This window comes from Lycorma delicatula, chromosome 1 (assembly GCF_047948215.1).
Source record: "Lycorma delicatula isolate Av1 chromosome 1, ASM4794821v1, whole genome shotgun sequence".
NCBI lineage: Eukaryota > Metazoa > Arthropoda > Insecta > Hemiptera > Fulgoridae > Lycorma > Lycorma delicatula.
Genome location: NC_134455.1, coordinates 271,404,530 through 271,427,074, shown reverse-complemented (window position 1 = coordinate 271,427,074; position 22,545 = coordinate 271,404,530). Strand labels below are relative to the sequence as shown.

Genomic DNA, 22,545 nt, shown 5'->3' with positions numbered 1-22,545 from the left:
ATTGCATATAGGTATGTAAATGTGTCTTTTTTATTGTTGATAAATACACAAAATGTTTTACAGGCTCTATATCATATGCAATGTGACATAATAAGAACCTGGATTTTCATTAATAATTGTAAGTGAATGTAAACACATTCTTAAAGTCTTTTTTTATTTTCTTCTACATACAGATATATTCATGATTTTATTTTATTACTTTTTATTTTATATGTAATTATCATCTAAATATGACTGATTATAAAAATCCTGAAAGGAGCATTTTTTTAATTAAAAAAATATTTATTTTTCTAGGTTATATGGAGTTTTACACTCATATAATGAGAAATGAATATCCAAAGTAAATTCATTAGAATATATTTTTTTAATTCCCATTATTTCTCATGAGAAAAATGCACAAAAATAGCAAAACTGTTATGGAAATAAAGGTTATGGAATTGACATTTGGATTTTTAATTGCTCGCATTTCCTTTTTAACCCAAAGAAGCTTGCATTTGTGTCATACTCAGCTCATTCCACCTATTACTACTAATTGGTAAGTTTTAGATGTAAATTGAGAAAATCATTTGAACTTCTTTGTTTAAGTGTGAATTTCATATTTTTCAGATGTAACACTGCATTGCTAATTTTTCGCCAAATTTCAGAATAAAAGATATAACTTCATTTTAACAGGAATAAACGGAATTTTTTGGTCTTAATAATGTAACACAGTACTAACTCTATACTTTGAGTCCATCTTTGCAGTTATAGTGACTTTGCAACCTATTATGTGCATTACACATTAACTATTTGAAATATTGAATTTTAGTCTCTTAAAACACATGATTATAGTAGGCTATGAGTATAATGAATGGACCGTTCTATGAATTTAAAAAAATACCCAATAAGATTTTGATCAGAAGTACATATATTTATTTATTTTGAAATTCTATATTTTGAGAGGGTGTACAGAAAGTCTGCAAAAACTATGGAATTATAAGAAGAAAAAAAAAACAGTGGCAATCCTGTGATTAGTAATTAAAAATTGTTGACATGAATGTATATTTATAAAATGGTTAGCTCCAGAGAGAGTGTTGTTTGCACAGTTTGTTTGGAGAAAATATTCTTAAAAATGTCAAAACTCATTATTTGAGATAGCATCTGGGTGTTACTGTGAAAAATAAATCTGTAACTAGTGGAAATGTCAGTAAATTTTTCACTATTGACAGGTCTGTTGTGAAGAAGAAGAAGACGACAAACGAAAGTGATGAAATAGTTTCTGTCATCGACTAGACTAGACCTAATATTTCAGTCGAAACAGACAGCGGACATATGACATCTACATCGTGTTTTTTTTTTTTTTTTTTTATTCTAGCCAAGTACAAAAACTTTTGAAAAAGTAAACAGTCAGTAAAATAGCTCCAATTACAAATTCAAACTATTTTCAAATTGTACAAACTAAAACAATATTATTTTTAATATTTCAAAACTCACATGTAAAATAAATAAAAATCTGAATTTGATCTGAACAGTAATTGATTCTTTTAAAACAAAATTTTATTGCAGGCTATGTAAATTTAAATATAAATACAAATAACTCTTACAGATTTTTCAAGCTCACACAACGGCGCCTAACTGCCACCACTAACATGAAGTAGCAATGTCATATCAAACCAATTATACACACAAAAATAAGGTTTCGTACTTAACCCTGTTGTATAATTTATATCTACCAATTATAACCTTTATAATAATAAATTCTCATTCTTTTGAAGGGGTTTTATGCCAAGGGCTTTCCCCATATTTTTTTTTGACATAAATAAACACTGTTTCTTTCTGCCCAATTAAATACATTGTTTTTATTCCCTACACATATATCCATGTATATCAACATTTAACATTAGAATAAAAATCATTACTAGCTCATTCAACTGATAATTATCATTTTTTATATTTTTAATATCTGTATTTCAATGACACAACAGTATTTACAAAACCATTACTTAGTAACATCTCAAACCACAAACAAATTTAAACTTTTTCAGACATTACTTGGAAACAAACTTTTAAAATAGCAGTAAAAACTAATTTTCACTACATTTCCTTTTATTTGAAAACTATTCCATTAATATCTGTTCAGCCATTTACAAAACTTGTTTATGTAATTTCTAGTATAGGATAATATTTTGTGATATAACCTTAAGCAGTTTTCTCAATTTTCCTGGTGAGAAACAGTCTGACTTGCCAAAAATCTACCTAGAAAAACATTTTATTTTCTTTCAAATTTTAATACAAAATGCCTTGTCAACCTGATGATTTTTTTTTACTTTCATCCCAATTAATGCTTAGGAGTCTATTGAGAAACTGAAGATAACAAAAGTTGTGGATAGCACTGAAGGCAGTAAGAATCTACATCGACCAATCGACCACCTGAATATCCTGTTTTAGTAACACTAGAAGAAAATCTTGATCTCATTGCATCTATTCTATTGAAAGTATCCTGAAATGGCTTCACTAATTTGTCAGTTCAGACTTTGGGATCTTGTGTTGTTTCAAGAATTTTGCAAATTGTTCTACCACATGTCCATTCTGTTCTGAGGAAGGAAACTGCACCTAAAATCAATGATAATAATCCTCCTATTGGGATTTTTGCTATCAAAATAACAATTAATCAAAAGTCTAGGCATATTGTTGGTATAAGAATCCCAATTTTTTACACTGCTTCAGAACACTTGTTCAACTGTATTTACCTGGATCACAATTTTGTTCAAGAATATATAGGAAAAGGTTTGACAGCCATTTAAAAAATTTGATTTTGTTTCATCATTTTGAAGAACTAATTTAGGTGGTATGGCATTTTATGAGCAGAGTGTATTCTACTAGGTGTTAAAAAGCACATAAAAGACGAACTTTTTCCAGAAAATGTATCTGTTTCTTGGAATTTGATGCACAGAACTGAGAAATATTCTTCTGCTCTTAATCTAATTTAAAAGGGTCACACCCTCATTGATGAAACTGCAAAAGAGTTTTCTACAAGAAAAAGTATGAATTACTTTTGCAATTGTCAAAAGTGTTTGAAGATTATTTTTATAAACCAAAAGCATTTAAAACAATGAAATTTGCTAACTACTCTGAATCTGTGTTTAAAACTTTTATTGTAGATTATAGAAGTCTTGTTTGTGCAGCAGACAGACTGGACTGCTTTTGAGAATAAATATTTTTATTATTCTTTTACTAACTCACACTCACTCTATTTTGTCTTCTTTATCAAAATAAGTTCAATCCAGTTACCATTTACCTTGGTAGTATATACAGTTCATAGAAAATAACGAAGTACAGTTAGAAATTATAATGAGATACGTAAATTATATTTCCTCTATAAGTACCAGACAGTTTATGTCAGACTGTTAACAAATTGTCTGAATGCTTCTTCAAGCACACAAAATTGACTTGTGAATTTATTATTAATAGCAGCACCTTTAAGGGTGTGCCTTTGCCTAATGTTCCAGTGAGCAGCAAAATTTTAAGATAACTTTCTGGTAAAGTTCGTAAAGAAGTAGTGAATGAAATTGTAAAATGTCTTTAATGTCACTGAAAAAAACAACGTTTGTCTTACTTGAACATAAATAAACCCAATAATCACTGTATTAAAGTTATTAAGATAGCAGATTTTTTGTTCAACTTGGACTTCCTGATATCTCCAAAAATGTAACTAACGTCAAAGCAATCAAAAGGTTTGATTTTTTAAAACTTTTTATGACACAATCAGTGTTTGCATATATTCATTTCTATCAACTATTGATAAAAGGAATTTTTTTTTAATATAAACTAGTGTTGCTCTGGATGACTGAGGAATTAAATTCTGCAAGAGTTAAGGAAAAATATTCTTGATTTCAAGTATTTGTTCAAACTGGTAGTGACAGAGCTTCATCAAAAATATCCTTTGGGTATAAAGTTATTGAAATTTTTGCTAAGTACTCCAGTTTCAGAAGCAATTTGTGAAAGCTGGGGTTTGTTATTTATTACCAATGTACTGACTAAGCGCCCTGCAGTCAGTGATTTTTCATATGAGCAGATTCATACTACTAATATGCTGGCTTACATAATGATAAATGAACATCATGCTGGTTATAAAGGAAACAGAAAAATTTTGAAATTGGCTCTTTGTCATAAATATGGGACTCAGTAGTAAAACCATTTCAAGTCAGTTTCAAAAAATAAATTAACGTCTCAAGTGGTAACGTCCAGTTATGAGGAGGATCCAAGAAGATTTAAATAAATCCGTGCCAAGTTTTAAAATACAAATAAAACTTAAAATTAATAAGCTTACTTATCTTAAGTGTTTTAATTATTAAAAAAGTTTTGAATATTTCTGAATTCCTTATTTATTCACTTATTAAAATATATATATATCTATGCATATTCCCTTTACATATTTCTATACATTACAAATTCACTAAAATAAATATATATTTCTAAAATACCTAATCCTAAAAAAGCTTCCAATTTTTGTCACTTGGCATTTTTAGAATCATTATTTCATTACACTGTGGGACTTTGAGAGCCAGACTGTATCAAACAATGTTTTAAGGTTATTATGCTATTTCTTTAATTCTTGCAGAAAGTATTTTCTTTTCCCACAAACCATTGCAGAAAGATTAAAAACACTCTACTTTTCGGAATTTACCTAATAACAGACAGGAAATTTCATGGAATTAAACCAGATTCTATAATAATGTTACAAATTTTTTTCAAAAGCATTTCCCAGAAGATTGTGAAGACTTGAAGATGATGAGCGCCCCGTACGCCCCAGCACATCAACAACTGATGAAAACATGGAAAAAGTGAAAGAAATAATTATGAATGATCGCTGAATCATAATCAGAAAAGCTGCTAATGATGTTGGGATATCAATTGGCTCATGCCATGAAATTTTTTCAGATGTTTTGGGTATGAAATGGGTAACAGCAAAATTTGTTCCAAAATTGCTGAACTTCAATAAAAACAGCAGTAAATGAAAGTTACTCAGGAGTTGCTAGATGAAGTCAGCAAAAATGTAGAACTACTGAAACATGTCATAACAAGTAATGAAACATGGGTTTACAGATACGATGTCAAAACTAAGGCTCAATCGTTCCAGTGGAGGCATCCTGGATCACCAAGACCGAAAAAAGCTCTACAAGTATGGTCGAATGTGAAAATTATGCTCATCATGTTCTTCAATTTAAACAGTATAGTGCAACAGTGAGTTTTTGTCACAAGGTCAAATTATCAATAAGAAACCTACAAGTTCAACACTGTTTGCCTGAAGCAATCCAAAAAAAAACGCATGTATATATATAAATGTAGTGTATCTTTTTACAACATAAACATAATAAAAAGATATAAACTAGCTCAAATGTAAGCAATAAACTGTTCAATATAACTACTTTTCAGAACAGAGATATTAATGATGGTGACCATTATCTAGGTCAGAAACTCTCAAATGTCACATAATATATCTGAATTTACATCATTCTGCCAGTACTATTACACTACATATTGCCAAAAACCTCAATTCAGAAGTCATTTTAGAAAAATGGCTTCTTTTTATAAAGAAGCCATTTTTTTATAAAGGTCACTGCTCTGTGTCCAAAGAAGATGATTAGTGGGGAAAATAATTGTTTTCCATAATTTTTCTTTAGATTATAGTTCAAATATAATTTTTGACAGTTAATTTCAAAAGGACATGATAATATCTTGCACAAAAAAAAATCACTCTAAATTTAAAAAACTATATTGTAGAGAATAGTTAATATTTTTAATCACAAAACTGTTCAGTATAACGTTCATTAATGCTCATCAATACGTCCTGCAGTAAGGATTTTTTAGTATTACTTTGAATGCAGTTTGACTTGATATTTAGATCTCTTATGCGAGTCAATGTAATTTATGCTTTCACTCATATGAAATGAGTGAAATTTATAATTTCACATTTATGCTGTCATGAAGACAGCATACATATTTCTAGGGCTGAAAAAAAAATTTGCTTCAACAGTTTAACAATTATTTGATGTAAGGTTTACAAAATCTTTCTGGTAAAAATGTTGAATGCCTTTTTATTTATGCCAAGTAATGTTTCTTTCATATAAAATACATAAAGTTAGAGAAATTCTTTAGTTTTCAGGTTCATATTTTGTTTTTTACACAATCTACTATTATTTAAAATAAAAATATATTGACAAATGAAATTTCAAATGAACTGTAGTATACATCATATACTACATATATAACATCATATATTATATTGTTTGAATTACTGGCAACCCAAACAGCTGGGCAATCCTGAAATGGAAATAAAATCTTTGTGATTCTTTGAATCAAAGATATGGATATTCCTGGATCTATAAATGATTGCTAGTGGAATGAATTTTCACCTCACTTACCACTGATCTATATATTTCAGAATTTCTCTCATTTTTGGTAAAGCAAATGAATTGATAGCACTGTAAAATATTGGTCTATTGTGTTATTTGTTTTGACTTTTATGACTGTCAACAATATTTTAACAATATGTTTTGTTTTTATTTTAGATCAATTATTCTAGATTTGTAACTACTAAAGTCTTGACTGAATAGTGCACAAATGAAAAAAATAAATACAATTAAAAAAAAAGAAATATAAATTAAATCATTATAGTAAGTTAATAACTATAAAAATTATAGTTACAGTTGTACTATTATATTTTAATTAAATTACCCAGAAATAATTGGGTAGACACAACTTTCACAGAATATTAACATCATAAATAATAAATTCAGCACTGTAGCAAGCAATTTAAACACTTAATTTGAGGTTCTGGATGACGAATGTGGTGTAAATATTTATAAAAAAATAAATTAACATTACTTATTTTCTAAATATATGGAAATTCACTTCCATAATTTAATGCAGATAAATTATAAAAATATTACTATCTAAATATTTTTCATTGCTTAAAATTTAATTTCTTACAAGTGACATCAATATTTATCAGTATTTCTAATTTCTAAAGGAAAATACGACCAATAACAAAAAAAATATCTACAACTCACCATATAAATACCTGCAATGAAAATTATATGTAAAGAAAATAAAAATTACTTTAAAGGTGAAATGAATTATCTTGAAATGTAATGGATATGTTTACGCACTTAAAAACAATTCAGCTACACACAAACAGCTTTTAACAGTGAGAATAATAATAACTTCTGCTGAAATAAAAATGTGATTGTAGCATTAGTGATTGAAAAAAAATGTTTTATCCAAGTAAAAGATGCCAATGATACATTTAAAATTGCGTTCCGTTTATCTATTACTATAATAACCTAATAATTAACAATCAAGTCAAAATTATTAGTATTAATGAAGAACAATAATTTTTTTCCTAATCTGTCATTTGGTTTGTTTGATTTAATCTCAGAAACTAATTGTTGGATTTGGTATGAATGTTTTTTTTTTTCAGAATGCATCTATTCAGAAATGGTTGACCTGAGACTGTACAAGACTACACTTCATTTACATTCAACATATCATCCTCTGAAGTAATCCTGAAGGTGGTTTCGGAGGTTAAACAGAAAAAGAAAAGACTGCATCTATTGGAACTCTTGAGAATTTTTGACTTAGCCAAATAACTTTTCTGTACCGAGGAGTATTTAAATATGTTAAGTTATGGATGTACATTTCTAAAAACATACTTTTACATAATATCCTAACACTTTATACAAAAGTGAAATAAATTAGCCTATTATTTGTGCCAATATTTTTCATAAGAACCACACAAGAATGAATGACCAAACATGATTTTAACATATTGGGCAGTATGAAAATATGAAATCAGTATGAAACCGACTTGAAATCATAAATGTACTGTGCGATGCAGAGCATTGTGAATTTGGGTAGTGAGTAATAGTATCAAAGATGTCATTGAGCATAATGATCTTCAGCGAGTAGAAGTGCATTTGTGAAAATATGTCAGTTACGCAGTACGTAGTTATATTTTATTACTGTTAGTTAGAATATAAAAGATGCTTTTAACTAGTATAGTAAATGCAGAGTATAGTAATTACCATCCTCACCAAGCTTACCCAATCAAAGCTGTCAATGAGAATCATGGAGCTGATTGTCAGACAATACATAATTTGGTTGATAATACTTTCAAGAGGGACTCATTCCCTTTTAAGGGAAAAGTTATTTTCTACTCTTACTTGGTTGATAGACACTCACAAAAAGACAATTAGGGTAAAAATTAATATCAAGATTCGCTAAAATTACTTTAAGAAACTTAAATTTTAAATGAAACTTCCATTACATCTGTGTAGAAGCAGTTGTTTTTTTGGTGACTTAATGGGCACATATTTTAGAAATATTTCACAAAACATGAATTAAAGCAAAAAAATTGCATACAATTTTTCAGAATTTTGACAGGTAACAGATACAAATCTGTACCTGGAAGATACTAGGAACTGATTTTGATTAGAATAGTTTAATACACAAAATCGGATTACACTAATTATAACTTTTAAAACTCAGCTGGATGAGTGAATAATGGAGCAACAATTAACATCACCTATAAAATATGCTTTAAAGTATGTAAAACATACCAAAATGTTTTCCTAATCCATAGTTCTAAAAAATAGATATTTTGGTTAAGGTTAAAATTTAGTTATAAACACTTACTAAGAAATCTATTTTTTAAAAATTCAACCCTCACGAAATAAAACAGAAACTGATTGTGTATTAATAATGGTAATCCTTCCATTTCCTAAAAACCCAGAAACTAGAAAATGTACAAAATACCTACAGTTTTAATGTTTAATTATGATAGTAGAATTTTTAAAATTTGGTGTAGTTATTATTTAACGACATTTAGAAAACCAGTCACAAAAACTAGCAACAAATCTTAAGTTTTGTGAAGGAGTTCAATCAAAATCAATTTATCTACTCACCCACTCATAAGAGTATCTCTAGGATTTTAGAAATGAAAAAGATCCTCTGACCTATTTTATATTTTATATCTGTAATACTAACTTAAAACCTATAGCAAATCGATGTAAACCAGGAGTAAACATAAATTTACTAAAATAGAATTAGAAAAACTATCAGATAATAATTTCCTATGCACACGAACTTGTAAATTTAACTGCAGAAAAAAATTACCTATAGATTTTATATGAAATTAGAAACACACTGAGTTTGATTTTTAAAATTAACATATAATTTTATATGTTAATTATATATTAATTAACATATAATTATATATTATAATTAACATATAATTTTATATGTTAATTATATATTAATTAACATATAATTATATATTATAATTAACATATAACATTCACATTCAATTAACTCTCATATCTAGTCGGTAGGATCACTTAGATTAACTAGAGTTACTTTACACAAGTTAATGTAATTTGTGTAATCTAAAATTAGGCATCTTTATTAGTAAATGGACATGTAAATTGTTTCATTAAAACATCTTTTTTTGTTTTTTATACAAATCAAAGGTCTTTAACATGAAGTCTACATAGCTGCACGACTTAAAAAAGTTGAGTTAGAATGGCCACATTGAGATCTGATATGAAAACAAATGAAACCATTAGAGTGAATGTACTGTTTATTTCTGTAAAGGATTTTGTTTGTTTTTAAAAAATCTTAAAGAATTAGATGGCACAATTTTTAACTGGGTGAAATAGGCTTACTTTGATATAAGTAAAATATCAATACATAGATTCAAACTTACTGTTCTAAGTGCTAACGATATTCTGTTTGCAGACATTCAATTGTTTCTAAAAATTTATGAAAATTATGGTGGCAAAACAAATTACAAGGTTCACTTATAGTTAAAAGTAGGGAGCTGTTATATATAAGGTATTCCTCCATGACAGAAAGAGGAGAATTAAATTGTAGCTTCAACTATCTAGCTCAGTTTCTGAATGGATATGAAGTACGGCACCTAATGAACCAATCACAATCGCTTTATCAGCAAATAATGATGTTCATTATACAGAAAACTGATGCTGAAAAATGAGTAATGAGCCGACCTCTGTGGCGCAAGTGTGGTAGCATCTCAGCCTTTCGTCCGGAAGTCCTGGGTTTGAATCCCGGTCAGACATGGCATTTTCACACATGCTACAAATCATTCATCTCATCCTCTGAAGCAATACCTAACAATGGCCCCGGAAGTTAAAAAAAAGAAGAGTACTTTAAGGAAAGAATGATTACTTCATTTAGGTAGTTTGACAAGTTATGTAGTAGTTTATCCTGTTTGATAAAGAAAAAACAAAGAAACCCACTTCTCTTCTTACATTCACAAATAAAACGCTTATTGAGGGAATGTCAGTAAATAAGTCACATGACTAATAAACAGTACACAATAAGATACTTACATGAAAACAATTTTCAACTTTCAATATAGTCTCTATACGTTGACACCAACAACCTATTGCTTTATCAGTCCACCAGAATTTGAGTGTAAGTCTTCAGGCTGCTGACTCAGGCACACTTACACCTCCCATTAAGCACCTTAATTTTCTATGAAATATGTTACCCAAATGACATTTTACCAGACAAATAAGTGAATTTCACATGGGGCTAAGACAAGGCTGTAAGGTGGATGTTTAAGAAGTTGCTATCTATATTCATCAATTCTGGGTTAATTAGCCTAAGAGATCTTGTTGCATATCCTTGAGGGGGATCCTCCCTTGGGCAACAGGATTGAATATTCCTTTCAAATTGCAGCTGAAGCATCCTTCATAATTTAATGCTGTATTAAGAACATCATAATTTAATGTAGCATTCACATTACCACCTCACTTCTGGAAATGCAACACCAGAACTGCTTGAGAATCCCAAATCATATTTGTATAAATCATATACATTATCATACAATCATATACATTATCAGCTACAGTCATAACCTTCAATATTTTGGAAGAAAGAGAATTAGGATTTTCTGTCACATTGAATCATGCTTTGATTTGGGATGGTAACGATATTCTCACAATTCATCTGCAGTAATTTATTTCAGTCCATATAATTTATTTCATTTTCCAGTCAGTTTTCTGGAAAACCACTGTAAGCAAACTTTTCTGAAATTCAAATAACCGTGCATTACGCTACAGGCTGTCATAAGAACACCTTATTTAAGTTGATTGCTGCCTATTGTTACCATCCATAAGTTCAAATTTTTATCCATAAAATTGTGTTCTGTTTTAATCTGAACAAAAATACCAAGCTGGGTGTATACTCAAAAAACTGTAGCATCCTTGAACGAATTTATTGCCTTAATGAAGGTCCACTCTTGGTAACAAACCAATTCTTCTCACTGTAAATACTGAATGTTCCCTTAAGAGTATCATTCGTACCAAGTCCTTCTGGCAACAACAAATGTACATCAGCATGCTACTTTTGCTTAAGAGTGTGTAAAATACACACTCTATAAATATATACACAGAATCTGCCAAATGAATACAACATTGGATTATGTTAATGACACTTTTGAAAGTACTATTACTTCCAGATTCCCACATCAGTTAGTAACTTATTTATTGACTTACGCTCTTATGTAACCTAGCACATTGACATAATCCTTTGTAACATTGTTTTGAACTGCTGCACAATAATCATGCCAACCTGTACGGTCAACAAGTTAACAAAAATATGGGGACCATTCCAGAATTTGACTTTTGGTTAGCGATTAATCATAAACCGTTGCCCAAAGCTTTCTGTAGTCTTAGTCACATATCCCTTTACTGTTAATTCCATTCAATGCTAATAAATCAGTGGCTGTTGAAACATACGACCTGTAACTTGTCCTGCTGTTAACTGTGAGATGTATGGCATGGTTTGTTTATTGCAAACAGAAGGATATATATCTCTAAGATCAATCGGTAATTGTGAGACGGTAATTCTGATTGTTATTAATGGTAATAATGTCATGAATGAAAAGTATCTCAGTAGCAGAATTCTTTAATAAGAAACTGCAAACATCACATCATAACAAATATTACTGGTAACTGTTATGTGTCTGAATGTTGGTAACTTCTCTCCCTTTTATGGTCAGTTAGAAGTCAATTCTGTAATAGGCCCTATAACCATCATTTTAATGAGAAAGCACAATTAAATTAGTCATGCTAGTTGATTATAAAGAATTCACAAAACATAGGATTTACAATAAAAAAAAATCTTTTTTTTCTAAATAACATCAGCAGAACATAATTAACTCAGGTTAACAAGAAAAAAATAATATAAATTAAAAAGACATAAATTTTAACTAATAAGCTTCGCTTAGAAAACTGGCAAGAATAGCTGAACAACAAGCGGAAACATTTTAGATACTGGCTCTGGCTTTATATTAACTTCTTTATCAATGTTGTGCTTAACTAAAATGTTTCAGCAAAATGGCAAGTGCTGTCAGTAGACTGAAGCTACTGCTTGAGAGAACAATTTTAAGCATATAAACAAAATTACTAACACCAAATTCGGGGAATTCACTAAGAGATATTGAATAAGTGCAAGTTTGAGATTATGTTCAATGAAAATAGAAATTTACAAAATATTTTTAGTTATTATTTTTCTGAAAAGCAATGCATCTAGAATTTAAACATGAAAGTTAAATACTTTATACTCACAAACACATTTAATTTTACCTTTTGAATAATCCTCCAATAACAGATGAAAATGTCCAAGTTTGCAGTAAGTTTTTGGATCAATATTTAATGATTCTTTGATGCTGGAGTCAGGGCTATCGTTATGCTCATGCTCATCTTTCTTCAACCTTTTATTTCTTTCCTTTTCATCTTGGGCTTGAATTAACATTCGTTCAAGATATTTAACAGCCTAATGTTTAAAAAAATAAATTCAGTATTAAATGTGTTAATAAAATACATAATAAAAAAATATATAAAACAGATCATTACTCTTTGTCTGCATAATTCCATACGATTTAGGTAGCAGAATATACCAGGTTAATAAAAATGTATTTAACATATAAAGATTTATAATGGTATACACTTAACCAAGAAACAGAGTAAAAAAAAAATTTTTTTAAATATTATCATAAGTGTAGAGATGTAAAGATCACATAACAGCTTTGCAAGAAATGTTCTGGGTTCAGACACACAGTTGCCACAAATGTTCATTCCCTATGTTTTATTACAAAAATGGAGAATTCTATTACAAAGAGAAAAATGTGAACAGAGCTGATACAAATTTTAAGGTCATAGAGTCAACATAAAACTGACACTAACTGACAATCAAGACAAGAAAAATAATGTATAAAAACATGTAATAACAATGTTTAGTTCTCATAATTAAGAAAAAAACACTGTTTAACAACAATGTAATATTTTATTACTAATATTCTTGAAAAACACAATTACTGCCCACTGGTAATTCTGCTGGTTTGATAAAATCTACATTCAGAAAAACTGAACTATGTTAAATCACTGAACATCCTAATAATAAAAAACCTGAAAATATTTTTTAAAGTTACTCTGGAATTGGTAAATGCTAAGAAAAATTAACACTAATGCTATTGGTCTAACTAAATCATACAATTTTGGAAAAATAAAGATTTTATTCTGGAATTTATTTAGCCAACAAGTTACCTCATATCTGTTTTCCGTTCCATAATGAGGTAATAAGCCTGAAATAATTATTTTTAGAGAGACTTAGCAGCATGAATCAATTTAAAACAATGAACTGGGATTTGTTGAATATAATGTATATCAGTGTGATAAGAATTCTGCATGTTGTTGGAGTCCTTATTACTATCAAAAAAATATTAAATGAAACCTCTTTTGATGTAAAATGCCTGTATTACTAGAACATTTATTTATTTGCTAAAATTCTTAGAATACAAAATATGTTTTGAGAGCCACCTGCATTCCAACAGCTTCAGATAAAGACATTTATAATGAACATCTTTCAGCAGTATTTTCATTATCTGACCATTATTTTAATCACAGTCATTATTAGAGACCGAATTATATGCAACATAAAAAGCTTGACATAAGCATGGAAATATACATGAAGAATGCTTAAAATATACATGAAAAGTGTTAAAATATGCAACTTTAAATAATAAAAAAATAGTAATTTTTAGTTTTTTTATTTCAAAATCAGCATACAATTAATAAGTAGTTGAATAACGTATCTAATTAATGTAAATTTGATAATTAACAATTATTTAACATTTTGTTACTTTTGTAAACGTAAACAACCAGGTACTGTTCCAAATGTTCGGTAGTACGATTGTGCCTTCGATCACTCAAAATATTTTCATGAGAGGAAAAGGATCGTTCCAGATTGACTGAGGTAAACTGGGCAGTATGTGAATTTGGATGCTATGTTAGCATTTATTGTTTCTGGAAAACATTCACCTATCCCATTAATAAAACTATCAATTTGACACAAAGGTTCAAAGCCTGGGTTATCGTTCAAAATGTTTTCAAATTTTTCTTTAAGTTTACCCGGGAATACCTCTGGCAAAATGGAGTTCATTTGGTGGATTTTATTCATTAACTAAATATTTTCAGTCAACGCAAACCTTGAGTTTCAATCGCAGGTATGCGATTGAGTTTTTAGTCGCAGGTATGTAGGAAGAATGAGTGCTAATCACAGCTATGGTTTTTTTTATACTGGAATCGTTAAATGTTTTCTTGAACTGACAAACTGCCATAGCCTCTGCACTGTTGAAGTCATTTACTGCACCTTTGATGCCCTCGAAATGTTCATTGTAAAACAATATAGCTTCAATCCACGTTTCCCACCGAGTTACCACTGGTTTGGCAGGTAAAGGCACATTTGGCAGTTTTCCTTTATAGGCCTTAATGCCAGCAGGTGCCTTAAAAACACTTTCTTTTTGGATGAAATCAGTTTATTTACATTCCCAAATGTAGATCGTACTTCTTGAGCAAATCGATGTACTCCGAGAGCAAAGCATGTCAGATGAATCAAATTGGGATAAAATACTTGGGAGGGCTTTGGCTGCCTTGATCATACAGGTAGATAGAGAAATATAAACACTCTTTCATCTGCAGAAGATACAGGAAATATTTTTTTAATACCCTCATTTACAAATCTAGCGATCGTAGAATGGTTTATATTTTCAAGGTCTTTGCATGCCACCAAATAGGAAGAAGGTTCTTCTAGTTTTAATGCACTGACTATTAAATTCGCAATGTAACAGCCACAACTGTCAGTAGTTTCATCAGCTGAAATCCAAATAATGCTATCCTTGAGTTCAATGCACATTTCTTCCAGAACATGTAGGTAGATTGTTGGTATGTAATTTTTACGCAATGTTGATCCATCTGGTATATTTTTGATTCAAGCAATATTTTCGCAGAAAATCTTTGAAGATAGGATTTGTAAGTTTGTGAAGAGCAATATTACTTGTAAGCAGCTTCATATAAGTCCATGTGTTAAAGTGTTTTTATTTTGTTTACCTTTGGAAGTGAAATCACTGCTACTTGCCGCTGTTACAGGTTGTTATCGTGAGCCTTTCTTTTGCAATCCTGCAATATGAAGACTTGTCTTGACATGCTGGTCTATTTGAAACTTTTTTGTGCACGAAATATTTTTCTTGCAAATTCAACAATATGAATAATTTCCATTGTATTTAAATGTTAAAGGATAGTCAGCTATCCACGAAGACACTTTTATTTCAGAAGGCATGGTACACATTAAACTTTGCACAAATAAATAAAAAACTTAACTGATGCACTGAGCACGTCAACAATGACATACATAATTTAATTGCCTAGTGGAAGTGCTGCAGTAGGCGTGCGCGACGCAAGAATATGCAATCGTCTGTCCTTATCTCACGTGAGTGTTTGTTTTACTTGACCTCATAATAATATTATCCTACCAAAACAATAGATGCACGGCTGCTACGTGCACTCTAAGAGCCGTGTGGCCAATAAGTTTGGTCGGTTACAACGTAAGATTTCACTTATTCACTAGGTACCCTACCAAAAAATATTGTAAATATAGTGAAAATATGCATCACCATGAAAATAAGCAAATATGCAATAACCAGTGAGAATGGGCTTAATATGCAAGTGCATATGCAAATATGCAAAAGCACATAATCCGGTATCTAGTCATTATCAATAAGTTCTTTAATTTAACTAAGATGATATACAGTCTCTACTACTGACACCAAGATATATGTGGACTGTATTTCATCTAATTGGCCATTATATGCTAAGTCAACTGTGCTCAGATAATATCAAAGATTTGCATTTGTGTTGTCAAGCAATATATTTTGAAACTACTATTATTATTATTGATTTTTTCTGGAATCTATGATTCATTGGAATATTTAATTATAATTGACAAAGATAATGCAGCTTTTTTTTCATATATCAATGAATTCAAAGAATGAACAAGAAAAACAATTTCACAGTAATCATCTTGACTTAAGGTTATTTCTTAAGCATCTTAAGGATCTTTTTACCAGCATTATGACATTATAAACAATTTAAGAAATATAGAATGAAGTATTAGTGTTGATAGGTTCAGAACTGTTACACACTCTACTTAAGAACACAATCATCTTTTACAATTCCTTTCTTTTGAAATCATTTATTGTTAAAATGATTATTAATAATCGTTTAATAGATAAATAATAAATGAATAAATAAATAAGTAATAAATAAATGGCAATAATTTAGCGTTTGATAAAATACAATCTCTTAAATGAATTCTAGAACAACATATTTAGGTGATCATTAAAATTAAATTTATTATTAAGTCCAGATCAGTAACAGAAGACATTCATTCAATATTTATATTTTATCAACTGTTGTTGAGCTAAATAGTAAAGGACTGAAGTGAGACTTAGGAACCCTGAACGTGTAACTTTTTTGGATTTAAATCGATGAAAATTTGCTATCAAAAGTTAATATCTGTAAGATATACATACATCATTATATTAATTATGTTTAAAATGCCTTAAATTTTTAAAAATTCATTGTTAATTTATCTTTACAAAATTCTTGAAACACTTATTATTACATTTGCCTCAGCAAACTGTATTCCAAAATCCTCTCGTGTAATTAATTTACTAGTCTACAGCAAAAATTGCTGATTTTTATCATTTAAAACTGGTAAACCTAAAACTAAAACGATGAAGATTACAATTTAATACCAAAAAAAAAAAATAATTATAATTATAATCTATCATTTACTTATGTCATTTAAATTCTAATTTGTATTTCATCATTATGAGGATTTTTCATAATTATAAATTTATTAATTTAGTTTTATAAGAAACTTTTGTATACTTTATATATTACATATAAAATATTTATATCTAGACAACTGTACCTGTAAAAATTTATAAAATAAAATAGATACAGTAAGATATGATACTATGGAGGTATAATTCATTTCATTAGGTCAGAGATAATTTTGTGAATTATAAATTAAAATTTAAAATGACACAAGTTTTAATAAATGATATATTTCAATTAATCATAATGATTTGAAGAAAAAAATAAGCAGCAACAGACTAAATGCTTTGTAACTGACACTCAAAAAAATTCAACATGTATACTGAAAACGTTACTATGATCCAGTGTGTATATTAATAACTGTGAAGTAGGTAGTAGTTCGTTAATCTAATTTTATGAAAAAAAAAAATTAGATTATAGTTTAGGACTAAAAAACTTCCTAATTTATTTACTTATTTCCACACCTTTTTATAATTACACTAAAAATTTTGTTAAATATTTACTTTTAAAATATCTGAATGTAAATGTTTCATTCTGTTGTTTGAAAATCTGTTAGATAAGGGCAGGAAGTATATCTTTCAACTATTGTAGTATTAAATACTATAGTATGCTAATACACCAAGTAAAACTGAAATACTATATAGCAGAATCAACATGTATATCCAGTACTTTAAAAATAAATATGCTTGCTCAGTATAAATATTTATTGACCTTACTGTGTTATTAAACTTCACAGCATATTCATGCCATTTTGATGATAAAGTACAAAATTTAGAATTTACAAATTTTTCATGTCATTAGAAGCTTTTGTATAACAATTTCCACACATAAAACTCATACAGGAGATTTTTAAACAAATTTAGACAAAATAAATCTACTTCTTTTTAACACAAGGAAAGTTTTTTCACTTGAAGAAACTATTTTTGCATCAGACTGCAAGGAAACATATGAACAATAAAATACTACAGTCTGAATTTCTACAGCTATTTTTTCTATTTATTTATTTGACATCAAATGTATTTATACAGGGTGGGCCATATAAAACCGGTCTCAATCGTCTGACACAGTACCTTCTGACACATACTAAGTCAGAACGTGATGTGTTTGTCACGCATAAGTATTAAGTGAAGGTCATTGACTCGCTCATAAGCCCTTACCCTCGTTCAGTGAGTCTGTACTGTTGTTTGTGCATCATGTGTATTCAACTGAACAGTGCATTTTCATTGTGGAGGAATGTTCGCAAAAATTTCAATAAATTTGGTTCATGAAAGTTTTCAAGGGACATATCGCAGAAGTAATGTTCCTGCAAAATCAACAATTCAAGATTTAGTGAAATATCAAGTCGTATTGGAAGGAGTCCTCACAAGTCAACACAATCATTAGCCCAACAGGAGTTTCTTGAACGTCGTGTCAGTTTATACTTCACGGTTTACAAATGAAAGCCTATCATGTATGTGTTGTGCATGAATTAAAACAACATGATAAGGGTAAACAAACAAATTATTGCCAGTGCCTCTTACAGAATATTAGCAAAGGATTCCCTGATCCTTTTCTCTTCATTTCAACAGATGAAGCATGGTTCCATTTATCAGGCTACGTTAATTCTCAGAATACATGGCACTGAGCTAGATAAAACCCAAATGAAACCACTCCATTTAAAAATTGGTGTTTGGTGTATAATTTTTGGAAGTCAGATTAGACCAATATTCTTTGAGGAGACTGTTAGTACTGATGTCTACTTATGACTATGAAGAATTTAACTTGACTCCAGAAGAACTTTCTTATGGATACTTCCACCTAGACAGAGCAACTTTCCACACTTCCAATCATCTCTCACTCAAATCTCCACAGAGATTTCACAAAGGATAGAACAATCAGGAAGGCCTTGTGGCCACCCCGATCTCCAGACTTATTGCCAAGCAATTTTTACCTCTGGGCCTATGTAAAAGGGATAGTCTACAAGAACAACCCACAGACATTGGAAGAGTTGACAACATATAACAAGAGATTGCCAGGATTCCAGTTGGAGAATTGCAGAAAGTTTTTCTGAACATGATTCGCCACGCTGAACTTTGGCATAACTGCTAAACTTGCTTGCTGCTGTTGAACTTTGAACAGTGGCTGGTGGTGAGCATTTTCAACAGTCTTTAAAATTACATTGCAACATTTCTGTTTTTCAAAAGCACTGTAATAGAGAATCAATAAGTGTAAGTAATTTATATTACTTTTGGCTTTTCATTTTTAAATTTTTATTTCCTGAGGCCATTTTATTTGGCCCAGCCTGTACATAATTCAATAACAATAAATGAACTACTGAAATCACTGTAATATATAAAAGAATATCACCAACTGAGAGACACTCTTTGATTCTTAGAACTTAACAGTCTTGTTTTTCTTTTAATTGTAATTTAAAATTTGCATACATTATTTAATTCAGTAATAATATAACATTTATTCAACAAAACAAAAAAAAAAATCAGATAAAAATAGAAACACTTCTTTATAGAATCACTTCAATCTAACATTTTAGTCTCAAGTCAAAAATTGGATCATGATCAAATAAATCTATTTTTTCATATATCTACGAGTATATACAGATTACCCAGGCAAGGTATACAAAAGTAATATATTTAGAAGACCAGTCGTCATAATCTCTTAAATGTAGGCTCAATTGACAGGAAATAACTCTTAAGATTTGTTTTGTATACTCTCAAGGTCAGCAAAATATGCATATGCATGCAAGCCAACTCACAATGCAGATGTAGTACGTAGTAATCAGTTGAGATGAGAACCCCACAACAGAAGGTTCATGAACTGAATGGAATATCGAAACTCCTACATTCCAGTATAATCATCTGTGGGATATGACTTTAAGAGAGGACGAAGCTTGATTTCACAAACTGAAAATCATCCAAGTTTCAGTTAATGATAAGACTATAGATGTGTATGCAAAGCATTCACTGCCAGTCTTGGAAAGTAAAAAATTAGGTGGGCTAATTACAAACAGCAAATTCCTCGATCCACTGTTTACAACATTGTTCATAAGCGGCTCTTTTTGTGAACATACAAGTTACAACTCCATCACATTAAGCTAAATGATCGCCGCCTATGATATCAGTTTGCTGCAGAGTTAACACACCATGTCGAGAACAATTCTAATTATCTTGAAACATTGTTATTTAGTGATAAGGCAACCTTTTATATGAGTGGGAAAGTTAAGACAAAATCTTCGAATTGGGATCTGTCAATTTAAAAAACCTCCATACAATAAACAAAAATGTTTGGACTGTACAAAAATGGCAGCCCAATCGGAGCCTACTGTCACAGGACATATTAACCTCGACATGGTTGAGAACTTTGCTGTTCCTCACATTCCAGCAGGCTTCAGTTATAAACAAGATGGTGATCCATTACACTTTTATCAAGATGTTACCCTGTTCTTGAACAACACTTTCCCAGAATGCTGGATCGTCGGACGGGGAGGTCCAATTCCATGGGCACCTACATCTTAGATTTCACTCCTTTGGACTTTTTTCTTGGGAATTTATTAAAAGTTGTTTGTATCAAAAGAAATTTGAGATGTGGATGATTTAAAACAGAGAATTGTTGAGGCAACAATGCTGCAGATGTTTCTAAACACCTGGTAAGAGTTAGGTTATCATCTAGATGTCTGCTAAGCGACAAAAGGTGCATACAACACATTCTTGACAAACATTCACAACTTGACTAACCTACATTAAAACTTGATGAGTTACTGTATTTATTAAAAAGAAGATGATTAAATTGTATTAACTGGTTCTCTTAATATTAAGCTGTTACTTTTGGAAACCTTTAGCCTGGATCCCCCATATAAATAATTCAATAATATATTAGTAAACTGAAGATGATTAAAGGATAAAAAGTGTTCTGATCCTAACCCAATGAACTTTGCCACACAATACAGGAGTTATATGTTTAAATTCTTTTACTATACATTTAATTAAATATGATAATTATAAAAAACAAGACAATAAAAAAAATAATTATGTGACAATCTTCTTACTTAAAGTACTTTTTGTCATGTGCAAGCAACCATTAGATGTATTTCAAATTAAATACTTTAAAAAAAAAATACAAACTGACTTTAAAAAAAAGACAAAGATGTGGAAACCCACATCTGATAAAAATAAGAAAAGAAAACAGAGAAATGAATATAGACTGTTATATAAAGAAATATGACTTCAAAACAATTGGAATGCAGGAACATGTATTTTACACATTGAGTTTACACACATACAGTACATTTAAATAACTTATAATCAAAGTAATTTTAAAAATAATTTGGAAATCTATTTTAACGTCTATGGCACCATTAATGCAAATTTTCTTGAAGTTTTGAATGAAATTATTTGAAATTTTTAGATTTATAAATGAAATCAGTTAGTATGTCATTACAGTGTAATGGACCCAATAACCATGCAACAATGAAGATGAGCAAATAAAAAATACCTTAAAAAAGTTTTACTTTTAAAAAATAAAACAACACAACAGTGCATGTTGTTCTACCTATGAATCAATCACATGGAAGAAGTTATTTCCCCAGTTAAGAATGGGTTTTTTAATCAACTGCCTAAATACTCAAACAATAATTATACAAGACAACATAAAATATGTTAAATGTATGTAAAAAAAAGACAATATCTCTGCATGCTGCGAAAATACTTTTAGGTAAACATAGTGAACTTTGGAATATACTATTTGCTCCAAGGAAAAAATCATGACATTTTTATTTGAAAAAATTTTAATTGAAAAAAGGAATTGATTTTCAGCTAACATTTTCCAATATGATCAGAGTTTTTATTAACATCCATTTTAGGTAGTTAAATTAATATTGATAAAAATAACATCATATTAAAAGATTTTTAAAAAATGAACACCAAAAATACAAATATGTTTGTATGCATAGATCAGTTAGTCTTTTAAGAAGGCTCTTTCTTAAGGTATGATGAAAAACTGAATTAAAGTTTGATTTATTACAAAATATTTTTTTAAGAAGTCATGTTTAACTTCATTATCTCAGATGATACTTAAAAATATTACAACAATTTGATAAATTTGTTGAAAATTGTTGTACTTTTGTTAATGACCTACCTGATGCAACTATTTTTGAATGATGTTTGCTGATAAGATCTTTTGTTAAATAAAAACTGAGGATGCTTGTGATGAACTCCAGAGCGATGCTACGAGGCTTTGGTGGGATTCCAACATTTAGATATTAAAAGAACAAAATGTAAAATTGTAATATATATAAATAAAAGAA

General features: G+C 29.5%; 1 protein-coding gene across 1 annotated transcript in view; it reads right to left on the bottom strand.

Annotated features, from left to right (window-relative positions):
- Utx (Utx histone demethylase) overlaps nucleotides 1–22,545 on the bottom strand; it is a 291,681-nt gene that overhangs the window by 230,165 nt on the left and 38,971 nt on the right. Inside the window, exon 3 of the mRNA XM_075377656.1 lies at nucleotides 12,654–12,843. Coding sequence (XP_075233771.1) covers nucleotides 12,654–12,843 — 190 coding nt within the window. The remainder of the gene's footprint in view (nucleotides 1–12,653; nucleotides 12,844–22,545) is intronic.